Raw genomic sequence first — 26,660 nt, forward strand, 5'->3', positions numbered from 1 at the left:
ATAAAACTTAATTAGAATTAAAATAGAAGTAACTTAGATTAACTATCTAAGTCTCTATATATATATTCTCACGAAAATTCTAAGTTCTCTAATACAGATAATAAAAATCAATGTAAAATTTATATAAGGAAATCAGAACGAGATAGTGGTTGGATTGATAACCAACGGCGATGCAGTGTCGATGCTGCCCTTGCGTAAGGGAATGCAAGGGTGTCTTCTCTCGTAGTGCTGACAAATAATAAGAGGCCGCTTGTTGCTCGAACTATGTGTTACGTATAGGGTTGCGTAAAAATCCTGTTGGTGCGAACGTGCTTCAAGATAAACGACGCCGCACAATAAATACTAATTTTAATATATTTGATTATTCTATTTTCTTACACTTGATGCATATATATGTGACGTGAACGGTCACGTACTAATGTAAGAAAGCCTCAAGATTTAGTTCTGAATATATGTGTATATATATTATTATATAGGTTGTTTCTAGTACAGATGGAATACATCGTGATGGCAAAAAACGTTACTTAATTTGTTTGCAACTACTGATTGTAGGCAGTGATTTTTAGTCTTTTATATCTATTAAAAATTATATAACTATTTAAAATACATATTTAGCATCAATTGGGAATTACAAAGGTAGTTATGTGCATTTTTAGCACTATAAAAAAATTAGTAATTTAAAATAAAATTAGAGGAATAAGTAAAGCGTTGAATGATTTAAATATATAGAAAATTCGTGCTTTCTATAGTTAGTGAAAACGAGATACTTAATTTAGCAGTTATAATTTCAATTTAGTGGAAGTAAATCTGAAATGCATGCAATTGATTACAAAGTTTATGTTTGTCAACAATAGTATATTATATTAACAATACGTTTGTCAACAATAGTATATTATATTAACAATGTATTACGATACGTGTGACTAAAGTAACCGCTGATTTATGCCCCACGCACTAAAAAGATATATGTACGTACATATGTATGTTGTATACATATATAATACATGTAATGTTTTTCCCTCCAATCCGGCTTTTTCGCGTTGATTCTTTTCTTTACTACTTATGGAAAAATTACTTATAAAAGGAATGATCATAGTGGCTTACGTCTTTTCGATGCTAATTGCCAAGACGTAATTATTCTTATCCTTATTAAGGTGCAAGGTAAATACTAATGTAAATTCTGATTTGAAGTAACGTGAAAAATACAGACTTCCTCTGGTAACAAGTTGTCTATAGTTTGTTTGTAATTTTGATTTACGGACATAGAAATTGTGGGGACAGAACTAAGTTGGTGTTTTATTTGCACAAGAAGAACATAAACTATACATGGTACTAATTTTTTAATACTTTAAATAAAAAATTGTGATGATGATTTAAAATAAGATATTCATATTTAACATATTCAAATTAAAATAACCATGTTTGAATTACACATACTATATAAATATAAAAATTTCATTTTCAGAAAGATGACGGATTTTGATCAGATGTTCAAACAATATCCACAAATAATTCTTGTATCAAAGTCACCAGTAACTTGGATAGGATTTTTAACAATTTCAAATAGAATAAAAAATGTTGAAAAGAAAGTTAAATTAAAATTGATATTACCATCATTTCCTAATTTGGATAAAGCATCAGTTCTATTTGGAGGAAATATTGCTGTTTTATTTGGGCCAAAGTTTAAAAAGCAAATAGCATCGCTATCATCTAGTTCTGAATCAGTTCCTGTTTTTCTGCAAGAACTCAGAACGTTGATTGTGTGTTGATAAGATATATGGCCGTCATGAATTTTCTTGTGTAATGTATTCATCTTGTATTTTCAGGAAAAACTGTTCAATGAAAGAGAAACAGATCAAGTTTCTAATGATCTGATTCAATCAGATATGAGAGAAAAATTATTAAAAGAACTTGAGACAGTACTTGAAGAATATTCAGTAATAAAGTATTTAATTTTTGCAAATGTTGATGTCAACTTTAATTCAATGTATTAAATATTTTCAGGATGTTCAATTATCATCAACAAAAGATTTCAGTGTAATTAAACTCACAATGAATGATATTTCTATGACAGTTCAGCCAACAGTCAATTCTGCAGGGCAAAATTCTTGGAGGATTGTGTCTTCAGATCTACCAAATATTCCTGATTATTCTTTGAGCGATAAAAAAACATATTCATTAAAGGAGATAAGAAAAAGGTTCGAAAAACAAGTCGATATGTTGGAAAGAGTTTACTATCAACTCAGAAAAATTGACAGGTATATCCTTTTTGTAAACTTTTATATTTTATATTAGCTGTAAAATTTATCATTTTTAGTTATTGTTGGGTGATAGATCCAATATATCCCAAACCATATCATTTATACAGAAGAATTCATCTATCACCATCACTTTCACTATATATAAAACTTAATCCATTAGATCCTTCCGGATATCCAATAATGAAATTTGTTGGGGCTGATGTTGAAGTTGAAAAATATAAAGATAAAATAGCTGAAGAAGACTTCAGTGATGTAACCACTTTGAACTCATCTAATCAGTGTTTTTTTAATACTAACCCATTATAACATATGTATATATTACAGAAATGGGATGACGAATATTCTGTTCATGAAAATCTGTTGACATTATTGAATATTGATGAGTTCCCACAAGTTCCAATAAATTTTAAACCAGTAGAGAAACAAGGTATTATAGATGATGAAGAGTGTTGTATTTGTTTTTCAATGGAATTGGACAATGGTGAAATACCTGATGAAATATGTGAGAATCAAAAATGTAGACGTCGTTTCCATACTATTTGTTTATTCCAGGTTTGCATTAAAAAATAATGATCTTCAAGTTTTATGAAGTAATTGCATATTTATTAACAATTTTTTTCAGTGGTTACAAGAAACAGCCGCAAATAAAATAATCTTCAACAAAATATCTGGTCCTTGTCCCAATTGTGGAGAACTGAAATCGTGCAATATTCCATTGAATACCTAAATCAGTATTAAAGCATTTTTATAATTGAACAACAAATCTAATGCCGGCTTTTCGATTAATGTACAATTGATTTAAACTTTTAATAAATATTATAAAGATATATTATAAGGGAAATACATACACATAAAAATGCAGCTATTGCTTTTTTGGCAATTCTTAGCTATTTCAAACAATTTAAAACATCAAATCACCAATTTTGTTCAAAGTTAATAGACTTGTTACCTATACAGAGGTCAACATCTGTGCAGAGTTTTAGATCAAAATATTGATAAGGGGCCGACTTATCAACTGTTGAAAAAATATCAGACTTTTTTTTATTAATTCGATTTCTCGGAGACTAATAAAGATATGGACATGATTCTTTTTTAAAAGACGCGGAAAGAGTTTCACTTTTAAAATGTAAATAGTAAAATACCAAATCATTTATTTATGTCTTTGTTATAAACAATGTTCTTTTAAATCGACGATATCTCAGAAAACGATATTTTTTTTTTAATTTTTACACCATCGTGTTCCTTGTCATTTTTTACATAAGAAACCGTTGAGAAAATCAAGTGCCTGCTATTAGACCCCGGTCCCATAGCTACCTGTGAATGCGGCAAATCGACCAGAGGGGTTCGGAGGGTAATGTCTTTCCCTTTAAAATTAGCCCCCGCGGGGTTCTATCCGATGTTACGACGTTTTTTGTAAAAAAATAACCTTTTTTTTCAATCCTCAATTACTTCGACTTGCGTACGTTTTGGAAAAAAATGCCAAGGAGAAAAAAGTTTCATTTTGTGCCCAAGAATACGAAAATAAAGTCAAAATAAAGAAATAGAGAAAAAATTTTTTTTCGGTTTTTTAGCGCATTAAAAAAATAAAGGAATTTAACTTTTTTTTTACGCTTCGTTTTAAAATGTCTAGGGACGTAGTAAATCACAAAAAAACTAAAACTAAGCGTAAAAAAAAATTAAATTCCTTTATTTTTTTAATGCGCTAAAAAAACCGAAAAAAAATTTTTCCTCTATATCTTTATTTTGACTTTATTTTCGTATTCTTGGGCACAAAATGAAACTTTTTTCTCCTTGGCATTTTTTTCCAAAACGTACGCAAGTCGAAGTAATTGAGGATTGAAAAAAAAGGTTATTTTTTTACAAAAAACGCCGTAACACGGTTAAAAAACATCGGATAGAACCCCGCGCGGGCTAATTTTAAAGGGAAAGACATTACCCTCCGAACCCCTCCGGTCGATTTGCCCTCCACCGCCTGGTTCTAAATTGGCATTGATTTAAGTCGAGGTTAAAAAAACTGAAATTTTTTTAATCAGTTTTTTTACTGTACAAAACACATATTTTCATTTTTAAGTCTCTGCACGTCTTAAATGGATATGCTTTTGCAATTACTTTTAAAATGCCCTGCGTTTTTTTGTGATACGATGATTTCCGACCGAGATACAAAACTTTCAAGTTTGTCTAATTTTGAGGTAAGCATGGCAAAAGTGATTGGCGGGCAGTGTAATTTATATATAAGTATATTTATGGGACATAAATAGTAATTAAATAAAATCAAATAAATAACATATATTTATATAGGGGTCCTTCTATTACTAGCGCAAATATAGGCACAATTATTCATATATATAATAAAATAATGATATGGATCGAAACTCTTATTATTCTCGACTCCACTGGTTAACGACAAAGATATAAAAGGTAGTAATGGGATTGTGATTTAAACTATAGAAAAATTATTTGTAACAATAAATAAATTACTGAATTTATCTATATTTCCGAATTACGGGTAATAACCTATTCGTTAAAGAAATTATTCTTGAAACTAATTTATCGTTGGTTTAATTATAATTATTTCAAAGTATTCTCTTTATCATATTTTGTCATTTCCTCTCTTTAACAAACTCGAAAAATTATGTTTATTTATGTTTTCTTTTTTATACTTCCATAGTAAATCGACTCTTTGATGTTGACATTATTATTATTTCTTGTATAGTTTAATGGTTTTTTTTTATAGAGATAATTACTTCACAGGGTATTATGGTGAATTTGGTAATATAATATATCTGTAAAACAAATTATAGCATGTGATTACTCAATATCAATACATTTACATAACTCTTCAAAAATAAAATTATTTTCCATGCAATATTCGTGGCTGCGTTTGACGAGCAATTTGAAATTAAGTTCTTTTAAATATAATCAAAATATTGCAGACGTACTATTCATCCTATACACATGCATATCATATTATCTGGCAACGTGCTTAATTGTTAAACACTTCGTCAGCGTAGGCTATCATACGATGTAATCGTAGAGATCGTATGATGCTAGTCCGACCGGTCGGCGCGAGCGGTATTTATAATAATAAAATAAAAGGAATCGCGAGAACATGCCACAGATCACGTACAGTGATACAGCTTGGTTCTCTTCAGAATTACGTCATACAGTTTATATTCAATTCTTTTGTAAATTTGTCTTTCTTGTTTATAATCAGTTTTCATCTCAGTTTTCTTGTCAATCAGTTTTTGTCATTTCTTGTATAGCTTATAAATATATATATATATATATATATATATATATATATATATATATATATATATATATATATATATATATATATCAGATGAAAACTGATTATAAACAAGAAAGACAAATTTACAAAAGAATTGAATATAAACTGTATGACGTAATTCTGAAGAGAACCAAGCTGTATCACTGTACGTGATCTTCTGTGGCACGCGAGCGTGGAAGTGTTACTACGCGGTTACTGCTTTACTACGCGGCCACTGAACCGCCCACGCGCGCTTAACGCGTACAACTAATACGCGCGGCGCAATTATACATAATACTAATACATAATATTAATCAGGATTAAGTGAATTTAAAAGTTGTCACTTAACAAAAATGAATAGAAAAAAATAGAGAATACATATTTATCCTTAGATAGTAGATTAAGTCGTGTGCAAATAATGGAAACTAATTATTACAATATTAAACCAGGAAAAATATTCACGGATATTTTCATAGAGACAACAAAAAGTGCACGGTGTTAAATGTATTACTCATATTGATATCAAATTGCAGCCATAATCAATACTGTTGAATATGTAAGTTTGGCATTGTATAGTATAGTATAATAGCTTTATTGATTTTAGGTTGAATTAATCTTTTGAATAGTTTTTCGGATATACCTTGAAATAAGTATAAGTTCATCAGTTTTTGTGAAAAAATGGGTGCAAGTTCTATTTTTATTCAACAATGAATATTAATATATGTAGTCTATTTTAAACAGCATGAATTATTCGTACCCCTTAGAATCTCCAAGTTGGCATGTAAAAGATTCAAATAATGTAATAAATAACAGAAAAACACGGAAGAAAGAGCGCGCGAAGTGCGCTAATTAACACTAGTACTGTTAAAAGGGAAAACAAATTTACATATATTTTTTCTTTTTGCGGTTTTAATTGTTTATGCGAAATTATTTTAATAGTCCATTACGATACAAGTACGGGAAATGAGATTCCCGCTCGGGCGTAAAGGCCACACGAGACGAGAATAGTACATTACGATACAAGTGCGGGAAAGTAGATTCTGGTCTCGTGTGGCGTTTACACCCGAGCGAAGCGAGGGTGGAAGGGGACACGAGACGAGAAACTCTTTCCCGAACATGTGCCGTACCGTATTTTTTGATACGACGTGTGGAAAGTGCGATTTTCAACGCACGTTTTCTGCCGAGCGTGCGGGAAAGACGCACTTTGCGCACGGAGTGTCGAAAACTCTTTCCCGAACATGTGCCGTACCGTATTTTCGCTTCGCTCGGGCGCAAACGGTACACGAGACAAGAATATACTTTTCCGCACTTGCATCGTAATGTACTTTTTTAATTTTTCGATTTTAAAAATTTAATAATGCCAATTGGTTGTATAAGAAAAAACACATTGAAATTCTAACCAATTGCACGAGACATTTAGACATAATTTTTTTTAACCGATCTTTAGGCCCCGGTCCCGTATGATAGCCTACGCTGACGAAGTGTTTAACAATTAAGCACGTTGCCAGATAATATGATATGCATGTGTATAGGATGAATAGTACGTCTGCAATATTTTGATTATATTTAAAAGAACTTAATTTCAAATTGCTCGTCAAACGCAGCCACGAATATTGTATGGAAAATAATTTTATTTTTGAAGAGTTATGTAAATGTATTGATATTGAGTAATCACATGCTATAATTTGTTTTACAGATATATTATATTACCAAATTCACCATAATACCCTGTGAAGTATCTATAAAAAAATTTTATCTCTATAAAAAAAACCATTAAACTATACAAGAAATAATAATAATGTCAACATCAAAGAGTCGATTTACTATGGAAGTATAAAAAAGAAAACATAAATAAACATAATTTTTCGAGTTTGTTAAAGAGAGGAAATGACAAAATATGATAAAGAGAATACTTTGAAATAATTATAATTAAACCAACGATAAATTAGTTTCAAGAATAATTTCTTTAACGAATAGGTTATTACCCGTAATTCGGAAATATAGATAAATTCAGTAATTTATTTATTGTTACAAATAATTTTTCTATAGTTTAAATCACAATCCCATTACTACCTTTTATATCTTTGTCGTTAACCAGTGGAGTCGAGAATAATAAGAGTTTCGATCCATATCATTATTTTATTATATATATGAATAATTGTGCCTATATTTGCGCTAGTAATAGAAGGACCCCTATATAAATATATTTTATTTATTTGATTTTATTTAATTACTATTTATGTCCCATAAATATACTTATATATAAATTATATTTATTGAATAACTTGCGAGCGTTAAGTGAGCGGGGTCTCATACATGCAGCAATTCACCACGAGTTGTAGTGTCACTCGTTTGCTAAAAGTACACTAACGACGTGTGTATCTACTCGAAAACACATCTCAATTTTCTTTCACTTTCTACCAAATTTTAACACAACGATATTAATTTCAGTAATACAGATGGTTATAAAATTAACGATTTGTACTGATAATTTCAAAACATAACGTACTATGTTCTCAAACCTATTTATTAACGGCACATTTCCATTCTTGCAGTTTATTAGTCATGTTAATTATTTAAAAATTGAATTTACTGGTGAAATATAAATCTCACACTCCTAAATATATAATAATAATATTTCAAAGTATAGGAAAATACGGAATTTTACGCTCTTTTTTAGCATCAATCAATCACAACGCTGGATGTCGGCTCATCATTTTTTTAAAATAAATAAAATAAAAATAAATTACATCGAATTCATGTTATACTTTCATTCCTACTTCATACATTATCCATTTTAATGATATATTTTTTTTTATTTAAAAAAATTTGATTATTCATAAACTAAAATAAAAACCACTTGACTTTCGCGATTTTGAACGCTCGACCAATTAGGCCCCGGTCCTATAGATAAGTACGGATGCGGACGGATACGGACGCGAATCGCAACTCTAGTAACATCACTAAAAATATCTAGTTCGATTATTTAGTACCAACACTACCGGTAGTGAGCAAAAGTAACTGTTGTTTAAAACTTTAGCGCCGAACGTACCACATTTAATGAACGCTTATCTAACCTTTACATTATTGCAGTCTATAAGATGGCAAATGATAGAGAATTGATAGACTTTCAACTAGTGGAATTAGGCCTTAATTTTATGGAAGTACTTGAATATATGAGAAGAAGAAAATATATATAAATGATATGTATTAATCATCCCAAAAGCTTTTTTTACATTAGCATACTCATCAATAAGCAATATTTATGAGAATTTGAAAAGTAAATTGTAGACCTGACATTTGAACATTAAATGTGGTACGTTCGGCGCTATAGTTTTAAACAACAGTTACTTTTGCTCACTACCGGTAGTATTGGTACTAAATAATCGAACTAGATATTTTTAGTGATGTTACTAGAGTTGCAATTCGCGTCCGTATCCGTCCGCATTCACAGGTAGCTATGGGACCGGGGTCTTACGACGTGGATATCGGCAACGAAATTCTGTCTATCATTTAAAAAAAAAAATTAGTTTGGTACTATATCCCTATATCCGGTCTAGCTTTTGCTTGGGTTGGGTTATGCACGCATAAAAATTCGGTATTTTGAAAACTTACAACGAGGTTTATTAATAAGGAACCGTGCAATCAGAATGTAAATATTTCTTTTAAAAATGACGTGTGTATGTGGCGATAATCGAGCGAACGGCAGAGTGAATCACCTAGTGAGCGTCAGTCGTACTGAAGTTATTCTGTCGTAACTTGGCAGTAACTGCAGTGGTCTCGAATAATTTCCCGCTAAAACGTTGTACACGGTATTCGAAGACTTGCATTTGTCTTTCGAACGTCGCTATAAAAATATAATCCTTATACGCGTGAATGAGCAACAAGTTAGTTGTTCTTTCCGTAGCTTATCAAGATTTTAAGTGTTTCTTTTTATCAGTGTTACGATGGAAAACCTAGAAGTATCTGTTTGGAAGCGAATTACATTCATCGATCCAGTGACGTTCTTTATCATGTTTGCGTTTACATTGTCAGGTAGATTCGTATTATTTGATATCTGGCGCATAGATTCATAATAATAATAAGGCATAGAAATACGTATTTTTTGAACAATCGAAATTTCAAATCGAACGCTGAGATATATATCATCTTTCTGAATTATCAATAAGTATGGATCCTTCTTGTATATATCTCGTTGAGATAGATCTTTCTTTATTGTTAAGATTCCTTATTTGTTGGTTATGCTGATAACAAATAACGTGCGATTCTTTAAAAGTTATTTGCAGCATATTTTCATTGCATCCACGCAAAGTCAACATAAGAATCAATATTTTATTATCTACGATAATTACGAATCGTTTTGTTGGCTGACACATGAGGCATTTCTTTTAATAAATCTTTTATTTTATTTGAAACTTTCTCACACTTCTCGTATTGATTGATTTTTGGGTCCGCAGATAGCGTGATAAATGATGTCATAGTACTCAAAAAATGCCAAAGAATCATAGAGAACGACAGCGAGTGTTCTGTCTTACACGAAAACAGCAGCAGCGAGTCTGCCAAGTCTCTGCAAGAAATCGTGCAGCCGCAGATAGCTACGTTTCTGGTACTGAAATCGTTGATAGAAACGTTCTTTCCCATGATAATCATTCTCTTCACTGGACCTTGGAGCGACGCCAACGGACGGAAGCCTATATTGACGATTCCTTTTGTAGGTGAGAGTCTATTATTTTTAATTTTTCAAAAAATTGCACCATCGTCTTTTCCACATTGAAGCTTCTGATTTTGTCCAGGCTCGATAATTTACTACACGTTATACGCCGTCCTGAGTTATACGAATCTCGACATATACTGGTTCCTCTTACCCTCTCTCATTTCTTCCGTGATGGGTGGTTTCCCGACGATCTTGATGATTAGCTTCTGTTACATTGCCGATATCACGGACAGCAACAATCGAGCTGCGCGCCTGGGTGTTTTGGATTTCGTTATATTCGGAGGACAGCTCGTCGGATACCTAGTCAACCCGATACTTTACAAAAGTTTCGGCTATTGCGTCGTATTCGCGACTTCGGCATTCGTTTGCCTGCTAGGACTCGTCTACGAGTATTTCTTCCTCATGGAAACTATTTACGTCAACATAGGCGTAAGTCTGCAATCGTCGACGGCAATTGATTTTTATTCTTGGTGATGTCGATCCTCATCTTCAACACTTTTCACCTAGCAGCGTTCCTTGAGAGACGTCTTTGACCCTACAGTGTTGCGGAAGTTGTTTGCGTTCGTGAGCAAAAGACGCGACGGATTCGACAGAGTACTGTTCTGGTGCTGCCTGTGCATCATCGCGATTCACGACGACAACATGCAGGGCGCCGCAACGATTCTCTACTTGTATACGAAAAGGTTCGGCTGGAACCTGCAGGACTTTTCCACGTACGCGATGACTCAATTGATCGTCACTATGACGGGCATGCTGCTGCTTATCAAGTGGATCATGACGATGTTCCGTACGCAGGCGTTTCTATTTTTAGCTACAATTAAGCCAAAGGTTCCTCGAACTGCATATCTGCTCGTGTTGCATTTCAGAGTTGCCGGAAACAGTGGGAATCGCAATTGCCAGCATTTCGAATTGCAGTGGTGCACTCATGAAAGCATTCGCCAAGGAATGGCAGCACCTCTACCTGTCCACGATGATCGGAGCTTTCTGCTTGGCTCCTGCGTCCTTAGTTCGTAGTATAATATCGAAGACAGTTTCTGAAAGACAAATTGGTCAGTCGAGTTTACGTTTGACGAGCAGTTTTTAACGCCTAAAATATCGATGAAAACTATATGTTTTTGCTTGAAAAACAGGCAAAGCTTTTGCGGTGACAACGGCTATGGAAAAGATCGGACCTCTCGCAGCGACCCCACTGTTCGTCGTATTGCATACGAAATACATAAAGTCGTATCCTTGTATAGTTTGGTTTTTACCGGCAGCACTGAGTCTTCTAATTGTGGTACTTGCAATTGTCGTCGAACGACGATGGAGAAGATTGAGTACGTCAGATAGACGTGCAATGGATGAATAGTATTTTAATTTGTAGTTTAATGAGTAATTTTTAACTTTATAAGTTTAACTGAAAGAAAAATCCATTTTATCAGATAAGTTAATGTATTATTGAAAACTGCCATTTATTGCAACCAGTATTTTAATTTAAAAATTAAAGCAAGATGACACTGCACTTCAATGTATGTATTTATAATGTTATTTTAATGTTATAATAATGATGATGACGTAGATGTTTATTTTAATACACTCAATTATTCAAATTTAATAGTAATTTCACGGTAAACCCATGCGTTTAAATTTAAACGTTTAATATGACGTGACCCATAAAAAATACGTTCTAAACGTTAATATTTAAACACATAGTATTTTGAGGTTTTGTCGTTATTAAGAGCGATATGTATTAGAACCTGTTTACTGAAAAATATCTTCCACGAGATAAATCCTGACTTTTCAATGACTTATTACATCATAACGCATGCTTTTAATTTTGTTTTTTCAAGAAAAAAATGCAAGTCTAGTGATTTTTATGCCCATTTCGGTGCACGTCAATATAGAATATCGTTGATTTAAACACGTGCCGGTGCACCGAGCAGAGCCGAGTTTAGACCTTTCCCGACCCCTGGGCCAAAAAGACGGCGGGGCCTACTTAGCTGATATTTTTCATGTTCGCGAGGCCTGGTTTCCACGGCGGGGCCCCGGCCTGGGCCCAGGTAGGCCCATGCCTAAACTCGGCTCTGGCACCGAGTACACGAGTGATTGAATTTAATACATCGTCAGGTTGCAATGTCAGCGCGTCTTTCAAGTGTTGGAAAGTAGCTAAACTCTGCTCGAGCATATGTATTGGTATTTACCGGACTAATGCTTTATAACACAAAGCGAATGAATGCCACATAAACGTGGACTTGATTGCAAACGTTTTGGGCGTGCGGACAGTTACGCTCGGGTTTATTGTACACACAAACAATTCTGCACAATAACACGGCATGAATCAGCGTGCATCAATTCTTACGCTGTGTTGCTGTCCACGATAATTTGTGCCTATAATAAAACAGTGCACAATTGCAGGCTGTTATGACTTTATATACGGTGATAAACAAAAATGTGACTTTGTTAAGAATGTACGGATATTCAACTTAAAAAATGGAATTTTTTCACGTTTGATGAATGATAATTCATAACTTAGTTATTATCTTCATTTTGTTATCTCTTCGGTTAATCCGATAGCAGACGCAAAAAGTACTCACGATTATCCTTCAGTCCATTTGATTTTCGTATCTAAAATACGTTGGATGTTTATTAGTTTAACAAATAACATTAACACATTTGATTCTTTATTTTCATTCATAGAAAACGCCAACTTTGTTGCGAAATTGTAGCTTGGATATCCGACTTTTGCGTAATCTCAAGTCTATCATTTACAAAACAAGGTATACATTTACATTTTAATTCGGCTTTTGATTTCAAAGAATTCAAAGAAGGAGGAACTGTGTTCAACGTGAATGGCTCTCTTTTGTGCGTTCGTACATATATTCCACCGATTTCGATGGAGGTCGGTTTATCAGAAAGGATATGCCAGACAATTAGTTATATTTTATTATTTGTTTGATCGAAGCACGACTGTGCGAGTAATTGTGAAAAATTGAAGCTGAATCGGCTCTTTCTTGGAACTTTGTTTTTTAAATATTATAACTAGTAAAGTGTAAGCATACTAATATGTTAGAGAGATTTTTACTAACAAATACACGATGGGCATGACGTGTATTTGTTAGTAAAAATTAAATATTCAACTTCGTGTTCCTCAATGTATAATAGCATTCAACGAAAGTTTATGAGTATTTTTTTAGAGAATGTAATACATTGCAATTTTTTTATTATTCATTGAATTTTAACTGCTACCTGACAAAGCCATTAATTTTTTATTGATATTTACAATACATTTTTATATAAGTGTACAAAAGTTTTGCAGTTTTGTCAATATCAATCTGTTCTTCAATTGTCTGCAGTTTGTTTTCAAAACAAGTTACAGTAACAAACTCCACGTTTCTCATATTGTTTTGTAAAGAATTTTGTAAGTCCTATAATAAAAATGACAGTGTACTCATACGTAAATAGAAAGAACAGTAAATTTAAAAATTTTGCTTTCGACACTCCGTGCGGAAAGTGCGTTTTTCCCGCACGTTCGGCAAAAAACGTGCGTTAAAAATCGCACTTTCCACACGTCGTATCAAAAAATACGGTACGGCACATGTTCGGGAAAAAGTTTCTCATCTCGTGTACTATTCCACCCTCGCTTCGCTCGGGCGTAATCGCCACACGAGACAAGAATCTATTTTCCCGCACTTGTATCGTAATGTACTATTATTTTACACCTGCTTATTATTTATTTCTAAATGAAATATAACGTGTTAAAATACAAATTAAAAAATGGATAAATAAAACAATGTTGAAATAAAATGTGAGATCGGAGGGTCGAGGGACGCGCTGCTCTGTTTACTGTTTACGTTGGAGCATCGTACCTATGCCGTAGACGTTCCAGGTGTATCTTGGGTCTTATTTTGTTTCGTATCAACGCAATTCGTTAAATCTCCAAATCGCGATCTATTCACACATCGCCGGGGATGGTCGAGTGGGCAAAGGCGTCAGTCTGATATTCCGTCAAAGCGCCATGGGCCGTGGGTTCGAGCCTGCATAGGTGAAGGCGTTTCCATTGTGTCCATCCTGGTATGGCAGGGTGGCGATCTATCGAATTCTGTGACCTTTCATCATTTAACTTCGGTTGCTAAGGTTTATTCAAGGAGTCGGACTGCACTCCGCTACTTCTTCGCAATAAGCCCAGCTTCTAGATATCAAAGGCGCTTCGTCCTGCCCTACCTATAAATTTGGTAACGCATTGCTATGATGTGGTGCAGTCCCATTGGACATAACTTATTGCTCTGACCAATTATGGATCGGATTGTCAGTCGCGGCCAGGTGAATCGGCAATTTTTTTGACAAGTTCGCAAGCTTTTTGTTATCGGTTTTTTGCTCTTGACTACCATTAACGTTATAACGTATGCAGATGATTCTATCTGTTGCTTTTGTAACATTTTCAATTATAATTTGTTCTACAATTCGAAGCGCTTTCAGCCTTCCAACGGTTACTGTTTGTTTCAAAGTGGATGGGCACGCAATTGATCGAAGCCGCGCAACACTAGAGTTCCAAATGTTGACTCATTTTTATAAAAAACTATACCCACGAGACTTTTTTACAATTTCTACTCGAGATATTTCGATCCCGATATTACGGGTATTACAATTATTCAAAATATAATGTTGGTATTCGTTTTTGAAAAATACGATAATTTTCTCTAGTCTATTCTATCTATATCAATCTTGTATGTGTGGAGGGGGGGTGTATAACGTTGTACATTCTGACGTATATATTGTAGCTTTAATGATTTTATGCGGAAGTGCGTCATAATACATGGCACAATAAATTTCTCAAACCTTTTATGTAATGAGTTCTAACATCAACCTGTAAATCAATAATTTTATTACAGATCAATAGTAATTTTACCTTAAAAATCTATAACAAAATTAAATACTAATTAATAAAATGAGAAACCAGTTTGTCAAATCTCTACTTTCAAAATAGTTGAAGTGTAGTGGATTCAAAATAGTCGAAATAACCATTTAGAGTAGTGGATTAGGTCGTAGTTTAGTATAATCGGACTTTTCCTGGTTTGTGACTTAATGAATTTCATCAATTTTTTGCTGACTTTAAAAAAGGAGGATAATCTATATTGGAGACATGAATAAATTATTATTGTTTTTAAGTATATTCGCGCATCTGTCTCATTTTATTATTAGCTTGATGGAATGTCATATAACTTTGAGAAAAAATAAAGTTAAAATCGGTCCTTTTCTCGGGTAAAATTACTCGTGATGGCAACACTATCTAGCTTCGTCTTAAAACTACGACATTAAATGCTTGTTTACTCTACGTAAACGCAACTCTCTGAAACATTAATAGTACATTATGATAAAAGTGGGGTAGAAAGATACACGAGACGAGAAATTCTTACCCGAACATGTGCCGTACTATATTTTTTGATACGACGTGTGAAAAGTGCGATTTTCAAAGGTGCGAAAAATATTATTTTCATGAAGAGTCGTTACAATATTTTAATGTACAGGCAATCAACAAATATTTTTGATAAACTGGCATATAACTCATGTGATCTCTATCAGTTTTGTTACCAAGTACTAATTTGGATATAAATTGTAATTGGAACATTTTGAGCGAAACTACCTCCAATCAATTTTAGCATTTTAGACGACAAAAACTTCAGACCAAATACAGAATTTTTTTCGATTTTTCGTTTTTCAAACTTATTCATTACAATCGAAACATTACGATATAAAAACACGTTAAATAATATTTAAAGAATCAATGCGTTCTTTTAAAATATATGCATAATTTTGCACTTGAAAAATACCAAATAAATTTATAGTTATATTAAAGATGTGTTAAAGTAAAACAATAGACACTATAAGATTTATTAAAAAAATGTCAATTTTCAACTTATGACAAAAAGCTATAACTTGTGGATGAATATTAATTAAACGAATCACAAAAGACGCTTTGTTTGTTATCAAACGATGAACAAAATATTTATTGAAATGTCACCTGAATGAATAATGATTGGAAAAATTTTTTTTAACAACGAGTTTTTCCATTGACGCATTAAATTCGGGAGTTCCACAAATTAAAATTAAAACCGATTCTGAATCGTAAGAGTCGAGAACGTTGTTAATTATTTTATCATTTAGGCGGCTATTTATAGTCTGTATTCCAGTGATATTTGCATCCTCTAAAAAATTATGTTTGCTTAGAAACACAATCTTTATTACATATTTGATAAATGTATAATAAGTAGACTTACTTTCTTGAGATAAACATAATAAACATTCAAAATTCCAATAGTCTGTTAACGCTCTCAATTCATCTTTCAGAGCCACATGTGATAAAGATCGAAATCCTGAGATCCATTTGATTTTTGTATCCTCTAAATCATCTTTGACTATTGAGACAGCTATTGGGTACAGAGCTGCTATTCCACTTCCTATACTCAACATTACTACGTTTTTATAACTGAAAAATATTTGAAGAAACTAAGCAATGTAGTAAAAAAATATATAGTTTTATTAATGCTTTAACAAATAAACACCTGTTTCTTGTATATTTAAAATCACCATATGGTCCTCTGATAAATATATCATCTCTAAGTTTTAATTGTTTTATACAATTACTGGCAACACCATTTTCATACAGTTTTATTAACAGCTTTATTGATTGCTTGTTCCATGAAATAGGAGTATATGGTTTAGAAGTAGAAGTTAATCTCATCATAATGTGTTGGCCAGGAGACATAAACACAAGTTCATTTTTATTTTCTATGAAATATTAATTGTTGAAAAAAAATTATTTTTACATAAAATGAGAGGCAATTTAAAAGAGTACCTGAACCACATTCAATATCAATAATAATGCAATCTTCTGATGATCTTTTTATAGCTCTAACAATAAATCTCTTATACTGCAAAAGAGACAAACAGTTTTCATTGTAAACTCTTTTTATTTTATCTAATTTTCTTTTTTCCCATTCTTCAACTAATTTCTTATGTACATCAAAAATGCATGGATTACAAGAATTGCCACAACAATCCTCCTCTGATGGAGTGACTGGTCGATGATCATTTTCTTTACTACTTGACTCTATCATATTACTGTATTTTAAGATAAATTTTAGAATACTGTATTTGAGTCAACTATAAAAATAACAAAAATGAAAAACATTATTCTCCAGTTAATAGTTTCTGTTACTAACATAAAATTCAACTTCATTTGAATTAATTTTATTTACCTTTCTATATCTATTTATCTTTTTATATATATTCTATTTCTTAACAAATGAATCTATTTATTTTGAGATAATTCTCATAATATAGATTATTTAGTAATTCAGCTAATATATTTGTGGAAATTAGTATAAATTATCAAGTGGTGATAAAAATAATGTCATTATGACACAGCAGTTATTCAATGTCCATGCATATTAGTAATTTCAACAATTATATTTTTCAAGAATTTTTATGCAATCATACGATCGATTGACCGAAAATTCTAATTCATATCGGAAGTTTAATTGGATAATAACTATGAAAGGTAAAATTCCTGTTTATCTATCTATCTATAAATACAATGGAAATTATTTTTTGCTTATATATATCAAAATGGATCAGCTGTTAACCTCTGACTCAGTGATCTTGATACGATGGGATTACACATTGTGAATCCTCTGTTTTGGTTATAAACAATGAGAAATTTGTAACAAGAAAAATATACTTTAATCATCATAATATCACAATTCATAATTCACAAGCATACATACGCATACAATGCAACAAATGTATACGTATACTATCATCAGTCACCTGTACTCTTTTAACCTCTGTCGTCTGCTATTGTCTCCATAACGACTATAAACAAAGATACGTAGTAGCTGCGCGAGAAGCGTGAGAAGAGGGGCAAATCTCAAATCCGATTGCGAAGAATATTAAAAGCGCAACCCATATAACTTAAAATCGTAAACTATAGTTAACTCGCGAATCTCGCGATAAGCTGAAAAGCTCTGGGGACGAGGATAAAGCTTATGCAGTGCGTGTGACGTGACGTGAACGCATTCCGAACAAAGTAAGGCCTTTTTGCCACGGATAATGCGCAGAATAATTATGCCGTGCCAATAATTTGACCGCATTTGGAGGTTTGACATATCTCCGTTGTTCGCTGTCCGCTTTTGTTGTTGTTTTAGTTTGTTTTATATACGTACTCACATCATGGCTAATTCATCTATAACAGGATGGAGACGATTTTTGTCAATGGAACCTCTGGCCTTTGCCCTTATGTTCGCCTACTCTATATCAGGTGAGCGGACATTTTTAATTGCTGCTATTATTTTATCTTAGACTTTTGTTGCAATGTTAAAGTCAAGTGGTTTATCTTCTTGTCTTATAGTTATATTATCATACCTACTATTAATTTTTTTATTATTATTAATATTAACTATTAATTAATTTTTTTGAGTCTATAGTTCAAAATTAATGACTTATTGACATTAAATTTATAAGAAAGTAATTATTACCATAAGAATTTATATTTTATTTTAAAATCTTCAGACAGTTTGATGACAGACCTGATTGAGTACCAGACATGCAAAATATTAAAAGGGGTAAATGCCAGTTTATGTGAAATTCTTCACCACTCTAATAAAAGTTTTGTAAATGAAACAGCAGATTTGATAAGACAAGTGCAGCAGCACATAGGACCAATTCTGACATCCAAATCATGCATAGAATTAATATTTCCAACACTGTTAGCTCTTTTTCTGGGTCCTTGGAGTGATAAAAATGGCAGGAAACCATTGCTCATTTTTCCATTTATAGGTAAGTGTTATTGTTTTGATATAAGCTTACTCATAGCAGCAGCTAATTTTTATCTTTATAAAAATGTACTAGAATTTTATCTTTCACAGGACATGTTCTCTACTATGCTGGATATGCAATTTTGAGCACATTCAACGTCAACCCATATTGGTTTTTATTACCATCTGTTCCAATATCTCTTTTAGGAGGATTCTCTCCAATTCTATTGACATTCTTTTGCTATATAACTGACTTCACTAACAAAGACAATAGATCCTGGCATTTGGCATGTTTGGATACAGCGTTATCTTCAGGAATTCTTGTAGGATTTCTTGTGGGACCTTTAATATTTAAAAAATGTGGTTACATCACAGTATTTAGCATATCATCAGGGATAACATTTTTGGCCTTGTTGCATGTGTTATTCTATGTAAAAGAAACAGTAGTAACAGATAGAAAAGTATGTTTTACATATGCAATATTCAAATATTTTAGAATTTTAAAGTACTTCTTTATACAACATTTTACTGTTACAGAGAACATTAACAAGTGTATTTAACTTTCCTTTGGTCAAAGAGTTATTCACTAGTGTGACAAAGCAAAGAGATGGATTTGACAGAGGCTTAGTGTGGAGTTGTATTGCTTACATTGCAATTCATGTGATTGTAATGGAAGGAAATGCATCTATTACATTTTTATTCACTAATTTACACTTACAATGGAGTGTCATTGATTATTCAATATATGCAGCTACTGGTATTTTCATAACTATTAGTGGCATGCTACTTCTAATAAAATTTGTTGGATCAGTTTTAAGTAATTAATTCACTTCATAATAATAATTATTTAGTATACTTACACAAATTATTCATTAAATTAATTTATTAAACAAATTTTTTTCAGAATTACCAGATGTAGTTGTTCTCACTATATCTTGTCTATCATATGGTGGAAGTAATATGTTAAAAGCTTTCGTTAAAAAACCATGGCAAATGTATTTATGTGCAAGCATTGGAATGTTTGGTGCATCTGCAATACCAGTGATAAGATCTATCATATCGAAAGCAATTCCTCAAAAAGATATTGGTCAGTTTGCTACAAAAGTTTTTATCTCAGAAAATTGTTTATAGAATATAAATGATAATTTTATTTCAAACAGGAAAAGCTTTCTCTGTGACAACAATATTGGAAATGTTACTTCCATTTGCAACAACACCACTATATTTATATGTTTATACACATACTTTGGATGTATATCCATCTCCAGTTTGGTTTTTATCCGGAGGTCTCCCTGTAATCTTGTTAATACTTGCAATTATTATCAACAAAAGATGGAGCACATTTAAAAAGACTTTATACAGTCCTTTTGTATCAGTTGACAGTTCTTAAATACTTTTTATATATATTTTTTTAACTTATTAGTTAATATTAAGTTTAATATTAGTATATTTGATATTTTTCAAAGTTTATTGTATACATTTGTATACACCATAATCAAATACATTATAAATGCATTAGCCATTTATATCTGAATGAAATGATCATGGATTATTTTTTTATTTTAATTTAAATGTGTCTTAAAATTTGTTGTATAATTCTTAAAAATTTATAAGAATTTTACATATTAGTTGTTAAGTTTTACTTTACAAATTTTATTTTTCTTGATATTTTTGCACTATGTGAAAGAAAAACTAAAAATTTAGGTAAAATATAAATTAAGAATTAGATGACTAAAATTCCCTGTGATAAAACAAAAACAATATTGTAATAATAATTTTACTTGTGATAGCTGCAATTCATTGAGAATATGATTTTTATACAATTTACATCACAATTTGTGTAGCTAGGCAAACTTAAATATAATAACTTATATACAATAAACAAATATGCATTTTTTAAGCCTACAAAATTTGGAAATTGTTTTAAATTTAGATGAAAGTGATAGATTAGAATTTTTTGTCATACAGGGTAGTGCAACTCAAACTAGTAACCAATATGAAATTCCTAGTATTTGATAAAAATATATATAAATATTTTCGATGAATAAATTTATATGTATAGTTTACAAAAAAAATGTAAATATTAAAAAAAAAAAATTCTTTCGATACATTAATTGATTATAGAGTACTAAATCAATAAAAATGAATATTTTAAACTAAATAGTGATATTGAATTTCAAAACAATTTTGGCTTTTAATTTTTAAATTATTTGAGTATTGTAAACATTCAATAAATTAATGGATGGTTTTAATAAAATAAAGAAATTTTGATTTTTTATCATACAAATTTAATATATTAAGAGGCCTATACTTCTACAAAGCAATAACAAACTATTATTTTTTTAACTATGATGTTTATTATTGATAAGTGGTTTTAAATTATTTCGTTCAATTTGCTTGCGTAAGTAAAGTTTTAAACAAGAGCTTATAGATGCTTTAAAAATAAAGAATAATGTTCCATGAGTTATAGAATGTGTTTGAACCGAACGTGATTAATGTTCATAATTGATCAAAGTAATCCACGTGATCTCCAGATTTATATTTTCTTTTCAAAAGAACTTCTGTTAGTCGTGTAACTGTTTGATCTGTGGTCAAAACTTTATTATTCTTTCTCATGGTTTGGAAACTAGCTTGTACTTCTTTATCGCCAACATTGTCTGATATTGTCTGTAGCATATCGGTTTCGACTGGCCCAGGAGAATAGTTCAAAACATTAACATCACGATTTTCTTCAGCAAAAACCTGATTAAATAATAATTTTTTTTCATATGTTACATTGCATAGTAAAATATAGCAGTATAAATAATCTGATAGAATGTAATGTCATTCATCATGAAATCTTTTGCACAATTCTAATACTGACCTTAAAGTACATTTCTCTGGCCGCTTTGCCGCTACAATAAAATCCAATTGACTTCATTGGCTGAATTCCACATAATGATGTAATATTAATCACATGCTTTTTAATTATTTTATCTCCAAACAGTTCCATAAAAACTCCATTGAGAACAGCTGGAGAAAATACATTGAGATCGTAGTATTTTCTCCACTCAATGAAATCAGTCATCTGAATAGTAGATTTTGTAACATCTCCTACTGATCCAGCATTGTGTACAATGACTGCTTGATCAAACTGAGTTGGTGCAGATAAATTTAATGATTTTAAAATGATTTCTGAAATACAAATCATGATAAGAATAATAGTTACAATTATTATTATTCTGTTTTATAGCATTGAAAAATATATTACCTTTAAGTTCTGCTGCTGTAGCTGAACTTAAATCTACACTCTCAAAATTAACAGTTACAGTTTTAGGTAACATACATACAGTTTCTTCCAACTTGACAGTATTTCTAGCTAACAACAAAACTTGGGAACCATTGTCTAAAGACGAACCAAGTACTTCAGCAATTTTTTTGCCAATACCTTGACTGGCCCCAGTAATTAAAAAATAAACTTTACCAGAAAATGGTTTGCTAGCCATTATTGACTAATTAATTTTCTTTGCTATCTTGTATTTGAATGTCCAACAGATTGTCTGACAATTTGCTTTCGGAGTCTTGACTTTCTGAATCTTTATTCTGCTCGTCTACCACAGCTTGGAGCACATCAGCTTTCAGCAAATGTACCAATTCGTTTGCTGTGAGAGCCTGTAGAATATAAATTATATAATACTTTTTTATAATCAAGAATCAATGAAAGATAAATTGTTATATACTTGCAAGTGTGGCGCAATATGCCTAATGACTGGATTTGCTGCAAGTTCTTGTTCTTCAGAAATCTCAAGATTATGTCCACCTGTTATCAATCTTGCAATGCACTCCTCTTTTGCAATGGACAGGGAGTTAATAAGATCACGCTTTGATGTCCCTCCTTTGAGAGCTTCCAGTCGGGACTCTGTAATGATTTTTTCATTCGTAAATAAGTTTCTTTAAACATTTTTTAAAAATATTCAAGTTCACTGTACATAATTTTTGTTTAGCTTTAATATAACTATATGTGAAAAAATAGGCGTAGAATTTTCTAATATGTAACATGTATCATCAACAATCACGTAAGCGTCACTGGCCTTAACACAAATTAGAAAGTAAGCACACCGAGTAGAAAACACTTACGAAGCCGGGCTAAGTATTCTTCGGAGTCAGGCAACTTTTCTAGTTCCTCGCGAAAGGATTGCAGGACAAAGGAATCCTCAAAGCAATCGTCGTCAGGTCGTTTATTGACGTTGTTAACCACCACCTCCTCGCTATTCCCACATGAATCGACACTCGACCATGGATCAGCGACCGTTGTCTTCATGTTTCACTTGATTTAATCCCCCTTCTGCTGCGTCAATATCGCCTTACGTCTCTCGCAGATTTTTTTTATGCGAGAGATTGTGCTTTACTCGATCAAGTGCGGAGAGAGAAATTTGTTAAATTGTTGTTGGTGTGAAGGTCGACAAGTTGACTGTAACGAGTAACAGAACGTGAGTGGTGGATTTATATACGACCCGTTGAAAATAGTCGAGCTTCTCTGGCGGGTTTATTTGATATTGACGAAATCACATTTTTTTGTAATCAAAAAAACTAGGAACAGGTAAAAAATCACGTATTTTTGAATTGTTTAGAAAACTTTACATTTATCTTTGAATAAAAATCTATTAATACACAACTCGTATAACTAATTTATCTTATTATAATAATCAACATAATCGCCAGATTTATAATTGCGTTTTTGCAACACTTTAACGAGGTAATCAGCCGTCTGCGCCGGCGTCACGAATTTTTTATTTTCAATCAACTCTTTTAGCTTAGCTTTCAATTCATCGTTTTTTCCTTTTTCCAAGGCATCGTAGAACATTTCTGTCTCGACGTGACCCGGCAAGTAAAGGAGAACGTTGACATCTGGATTTTCTAAAGCGAATACCTTAAACATACGTTAGTTTTTTTATAAATTAAAAATCAGACGATGATGAAGAAATGTTTTTTTACAGTTACATTTAAATATAATTATTTGAGACGAACCTTGAAAAATATATCTTTCGCAGCTTTCGCTGAACAATAAGATCCAACATAGACGTCCGGTTTCAAACCCCAATAAGAGCTCACATTTATCACATGTTTTTTAACATTTTTATCATTAAATGTTTTTATGAAAATACCATTAAGAACAGCCGCAGAAATCATATTCAAATTAAAGCAACTGTGCCATTTTTCAAAATTAGTCATATCGATTGTAGATTGGTTGAACGTTGCCATAGCCGCGACATGCACAATGATTGCTTCATCGAAACTTTCGGGTTTTTCATTTTTCAACGATGCTTTTACTACGTCTGAAAATTGTTCAAAAGTCCAATTTTTAATAAAAAATGCAATAACGATTTTTTTTATATTACACATGATACAGCTTGCATTTACGAACATCTAGCGTTTGTGGTTGATTATGCTGCTGCGTGTAAGAAAGAATAAAATTATTGTTTTATCTTTTTTCATACCTTGAAGTTCTTCTGCACTTGTTGTACTGAAGTCGATGCTTTTGTACGTTGCATTCAAGCCTTTAGGCAATGCATTGACAGTTTGCTGTAGATTTTCAGCATTTCTCGACAGTAATAAAATCGTTGAATCCTCATTCAATAATCCACCAAACGTTTCTGCAATTTGTTTGCCAATACCACGACTTGCTCCAGTTACAAGTAAGAACGCTTTGCCAGTAAATATATTTGCCATATTTCTTTTTAGAATAAAATGCTGATAAAAAGAGTTTGTTTTTAATTAACGCTGTTTGAAATAAAACGCTGACTTTAAGCAATTACAAACAATTTTTCGTAATCGTAATGACGTAGCTACTGATGTATTACGTTTAGAAAAGCATTGAGTTTTAATCAGCATTTGTTTCGATCTTATTTGGGAGATAACTTAGATAAGTCAGACGCACTCATACACACATACTTTTTTCTTTCTCTTTTCTATCTTGTTTCTCTCTTATAAAAGAGAACCTGTGAAGGTGAAACAAGTTTCTTCGTCATCTAATTGGCTGAAAGAGTCACGTGATTAGTCGTTGTGTGATAATATATCTATATATGTTGTATATGCTTATGAAAGATTACTTCAATTTTCGTAGATGAATAAATGTTCGAAAAGTGTATCGATATAGTTAACATGAATTTAATATGAATTGACTAATTCAATTATACTAGCCTTAAAATAAAAATAAACTTCGATTAGAAAATTGTTTTGAAAATGCTCTAATCACAATCGTCAACGTCTACCGAAGTATGTTATATTTACATTATGAAAGATATAATAAAAAACTATTTCTAGAATTTATGTTACATTTTTTATTATGTTTTTGATACTTATGACCGTTGATGATTTTTTAACATAGAATTTCGGACAACTAAAAACTTAAAATTTCATTTATAAAATTTATAAAAATCATGAATTATGAATATCAACGTAACTGCATATTTATTTACCAATAAATAATACTGTCGGCTATAACGCATATCAAATTAAGGAAATATTAAATACTTGTTGAATTTTCTAATTTTTAATTTCACCAGGAAGTTTTGAGCATTACAAAAAATGAATCCGAAAAAAGGATAAAAAAGATAAGTGTCACGACTCCGCAGCTCGTTATTATTTTGATTCCATATGTCATAATTTATGTATACCGTAAGAGTTTAGGGTGTGTATATATGTAAGTAGGCAAATATTTGTACAATATGTGCCCATACATTAACATTGTTTGCGCTTAATATATATTTTGTGTGTTATATTTTAGAATAAACATATGATGAGTCAGATAATTTCTAACCCTAACTTAAACTTTTTAAAATAGTTAATAGGGTTTCAACAAGATATGATAAATAATTTTCTCGTTAAAATATTTAAAAGTATAAATGCTTTGACAATCGAAAATAAACAAGCAATATGCATTGTATTGTACGCGCGTATATTATAATTATAACGGAAATAACAAAAAATACGCTTACAACTACAAATGCACACGCATATAGTTATTAGCTAAGCAAGTGTTTGAGCGTCAAATGACGGTCCTATAAAAAAACATCTACCGTTACAAGATCATTGTACCGGCTATCAATTATTCATGTAAAAAATATTAGATTTTTTCGCATATAGTTTTCCTGGGAATGTTTATCACACGTACATACTTTTTTACCTACTACCAACCCAAAAATGAAACCGATTTCATTTTTCAATGCTTTTTCTCTTCGTCTACGTGACGGTCACACTCTCCTGAGCGTCATATTTTGATTGATTCAATCGCATATACTCGTGCAAATTCTCCATCTACACATACGCATAAATTCTAATGGTTTCGTCGTCGCATATATACATACATACATGCATACATACATACATACATACATACATACATACATACATACATGCATGCATGCATGCATACATACAAATACATACATATATGCATATATATATATGTATACATGAATACATACATATATGTACAAATATATATGTATACATGCACGAAAAATTAGATTATTAACCGATATTCGAGCATAGAAGTAGTGGTGGGGGGGGGGGGGGGGGTGAAGCGCGGAAGTATGGCAACACTGGGTCGATAGTCGCGCGCGGGCAAAACCAAGCCGCGA

The 26,660-nt window shown here is 31.8% G+C and overlaps 6 protein-coding genes across 13 annotated transcripts; 3 read left to right on the forward strand and 3 right to left on the reverse strand.

Annotated features, from left to right (window-relative positions):
* The first annotated feature begins 1,028 nt into the window (after positions 1 to 1,028).
* Positions 1,029 to 3,058, forward strand: LOC131665541 (E3 ubiquitin-protein ligase FANCL). 3 transcript variants are annotated; one of them, XM_058937472.1, is made up of 8 exons: positions 1,029 to 1,161; positions 1,267 to 1,329; positions 1,466 to 1,760; positions 1,827 to 1,937; positions 2,005 to 2,258; positions 2,318 to 2,513; positions 2,586 to 2,813; positions 2,884 to 3,058. In XM_058937472.1, the coding sequence occupies exons 3-8, from the start codon at positions 1,470 to 1,472 to the stop codon at positions 2,986 to 2,988; spliced, it is 1,185 nt and encodes a 394-aa protein (XP_058793455.1). In that variant the 5' UTR covers positions 1,029 to 1,161; positions 1,267 to 1,329; positions 1,466 to 1,469; the 3' UTR covers positions 2,989 to 3,058. The 3 variants fall into 3 exon arrangements, with proteins under 3 accessions (XP_058793455.1, XP_058793457.1, XP_058793456.1); XM_058937474.1 differs by having other exon boundaries at positions 1,827 to 1,919; XM_058937473.1 differs by lacking the exon at positions 1,029 to 1,161 and having other exon boundaries at positions 1,169 to 1,329.
* A 6,231-nt stretch (positions 3,059 to 9,289) lies between these two features.
* LOC131665536 (proton-coupled folate transporter-like) lies at positions 9,290 to 11,801 on the forward strand. 2 transcript variants are annotated; one of them, XM_058937465.1, is made up of 6 exons: positions 9,290 to 9,567; positions 9,990 to 10,247; positions 10,326 to 10,675; positions 10,754 to 11,033; positions 11,113 to 11,295; positions 11,377 to 11,801. In XM_058937465.1, exons 1-6 carry the CDS (start codon positions 9,480 to 9,482, stop codon positions 11,592 to 11,594), a joined length of 1,377 nt encoding a protein of 458 aa, XP_058793448.1. In that variant the 5' UTR covers positions 9,290 to 9,479; the 3' UTR covers positions 11,595 to 11,801. The 2 variants fall into 2 exon arrangements, with proteins under 2 accessions (XP_058793448.1, XP_058793449.1); XM_058937466.1 differs by having other exon boundaries at positions 10,757 to 11,033.
* Positions 11,802 to 15,313: 3,512 nt separating this feature from the next.
* Positions 15,314 to 17,619, reverse strand: LOC131665537 (NADH-cytochrome b5 reductase-like). Its single transcript, XM_058937467.1, has 5 exons — positions 17,482 to 17,619; positions 17,079 to 17,386; positions 16,786 to 17,011; positions 16,501 to 16,709; positions 15,314 to 16,428 (listed from the first exon to the last, which is right to left on the reverse strand). The coding sequence occupies exons 2-5, from the start codon at positions 17,338 to 17,340 to the stop codon at positions 16,241 to 16,243; spliced, it is 885 nt and encodes a 294-aa protein (XP_058793450.1). The 5' UTR covers positions 17,341 to 17,386; positions 17,482 to 17,619; the 3' UTR covers positions 15,314 to 16,240.
* A 91-nt stretch (positions 17,620 to 17,710) lies between these two features.
* LOC131665535 (proton-coupled folate transporter-like) lies at positions 17,711 to 21,223 on the forward strand. Of its 5 annotated transcripts, none has more exons than XM_058937459.1 (7): positions 17,711 to 17,783; positions 18,477 to 18,542; positions 18,794 to 19,060; positions 19,150 to 19,499; positions 19,576 to 19,855; positions 19,943 to 20,125; positions 20,199 to 21,223. In XM_058937459.1, the coding sequence occupies exons 1-7, from the start codon at positions 17,711 to 17,713 to the stop codon at positions 20,426 to 20,428; spliced, it is 1,449 nt and encodes a 482-aa protein (XP_058793442.1). In that variant the 3' UTR covers positions 20,429 to 21,223. The 5 variants fall into 5 exon arrangements, with proteins under 5 accessions (XP_058793442.1, XP_058793445.1, XP_058793446.1 ...); XM_058937462.1 differs by lacking the exon at positions 17,711 to 17,783 and having other exon boundaries at positions 18,112 to 18,542; positions 18,794 to 18,846; positions 18,908 to 19,060; XM_058937463.1 differs by lacking the exon at positions 17,711 to 17,783 and having other exon boundaries at positions 18,112 to 18,542; positions 18,794 to 18,846; positions 18,911 to 19,060.
* A 109-nt stretch (positions 21,224 to 21,332) lies between these two features.
* LOC131665480 (uncharacterized) lies at positions 21,333 to 24,747 on the reverse strand. Its single transcript, XM_058937375.1, has 9 exons — positions 24,516 to 24,747; positions 24,046 to 24,353; positions 23,703 to 23,947; positions 23,155 to 23,285; positions 22,758 to 22,936; positions 22,583 to 22,689; positions 22,289 to 22,515; positions 21,902 to 22,212; positions 21,333 to 21,780 (listed from the first exon to the last, which is right to left on the reverse strand). The coding sequence occupies exons 1-9, from the start codon at positions 24,745 to 24,747 to the stop codon at positions 21,538 to 21,540; spliced, it is 1,983 nt and encodes a 660-aa protein (XP_058793358.1). The 3' UTR covers positions 21,333 to 21,537.
* Positions 22,399 to 23,525, reverse strand: LOC131665518 (uncharacterized). Its single transcript, XM_058937436.1, has 3 exons — positions 23,155 to 23,525; positions 22,758 to 22,936; positions 22,399 to 22,689 (listed from the first exon to the last, which is right to left on the reverse strand). Exons 1-3 carry the CDS (start codon positions 23,336 to 23,338, stop codon positions 22,534 to 22,536), a joined length of 519 nt encoding a protein of 172 aa, XP_058793419.1. The 5' UTR covers positions 23,339 to 23,525; the 3' UTR covers positions 22,399 to 22,533.
* Positions 24,748 to 26,660: the final 1,913 nt, after the last annotated feature.

Source organism: Phymastichus coffea, unplaced genomic scaffold (assembly GCF_024137745.1).
Source record: "Phymastichus coffea isolate CEN01 unplaced genomic scaffold, Cenicafe_Pcof_1.1 PCOF00052, whole genome shotgun sequence".
Lineage (NCBI taxonomy): Eukaryota > Metazoa > Arthropoda > Insecta > Hymenoptera > Eulophidae > Phymastichus > Phymastichus coffea.

Excerpts from the sequence above, each read along its gene's own strand:
- LOC131665541 (XM_058937472.1), top strand. The coding sequence starts at position 1,470 with ATGACGGATTTTGATCAGATGTTCAAACAATATCCACAAATAATTCTT. Across the intron at positions 1,938-2,004 it reads CAGTACTTGAAGAATATTCA|GATGTTCAATTATCATCAAC; the intron begins GTAATAAAGTAT and ends AAATATTTTCAG. Across the intron at positions 2,259-2,317 it reads CAACTCAGAAAAATTGACAG|TTATTGTTGGGTGATAGATC; the intron begins GTATATCCTTTT and ends TATCATTTTTAG.
- LOC131665536 (XM_058937465.1), top strand. The coding sequence starts at position 9,480 with ATGGAAAACCTAGAAGTATCTGTTTGGAAGCGAATTACATTCATCGAT. Across the intron at positions 9,568-9,989 it reads GTTTGCGTTTACATTGTCAG|ATAGCGTGATAAATGATGTC; the intron begins GTAGATTCGTAT and ends TTGGGTCCGCAG. Across the intron at positions 10,676-10,753 it reads CTATTTACGTCAACATAGGC|CAGCGTTCCTTGAGAGACGT; the intron begins GTAAGTCTGCAA and ends CTTTTCACCTAG.
- LOC131665537 (XM_058937467.1), bottom strand. The coding sequence starts at position 17,340 with ATGATAGAGTCAAGTAGTAAAGAAAATGATCATCGACCAGTCACTCCA. Across the intron at positions 17,012-17,078 it reads TGATATTGAATGTGGTTCAG|AAAATAAAAATGAACTTGTG; the intron begins GTACTCTTTTAA and ends AATATTTCATAG. Across the intron at positions 16,429-16,500 it reads ATTATGTTTATCTCAAGAAA|AGGATGCAAATATCACTGGA; the intron begins GTAAGTCTACTT and ends ATAATTTTTTAG.
- LOC131665535 (XM_058937459.1), top strand. The coding sequence starts at position 17,711 with ATGCAATCATACGATCGATTGACCGAAAATTCTAATTCATATCGGAAG. Across the intron at positions 19,061-19,149 it reads GCTCATTTTTCCATTTATAG|GACATGTTCTCTACTATGCT; the intron begins GTAAGTGTTATT and ends TATCTTTCACAG. Across the intron at positions 20,126-20,198 it reads AATTCCTCAAAAAGATATTG|GAAAAGCTTTCTCTGTGACA; the intron begins GTCAGTTTGCTA and ends TATTTCAAACAG.
- LOC131665518 (XM_058937436.1), bottom strand. The coding sequence starts at position 23,338 with ATGAAGACAACGGTCGCTGATCCATGGTCGAGTGTCGATTCATGTGGG. Across the intron at positions 22,937-23,154 it reads AGAATACTTAGCCCGGCTTC|AGTCCCGACTGGAAGCTCTC; the intron begins GTAAGTGTTTTC and ends AAATCATTACAG. Across the intron at positions 22,690-22,757 it reads ATATTGCGCCACACTTGCAA|GCTCTCACAGCAAACGAATT; the intron begins GTATATAACAAT and ends TATATTCTACAG.
- LOC131665480 (XM_058937375.1), bottom strand. The coding sequence starts at position 24,747 with ATGGCAAATATATTTACTGGCAAAGCGTTCTTACTTGTAACTGGAGCA. Across the intron at positions 23,948-24,045 it reads CGAAAGATATATTTTTCAAG|GTATTCGCTTTAGAAAATCC; the intron begins GTTCGTCTCAAA and ends CGTATGTTTAAG. Across the intron at positions 22,690-22,757 it reads ATATTGCGCCACACTTGCAA|GCTCTCACAGCAAACGAATT; the intron begins GTATATAACAAT and ends TATATTCTACAG.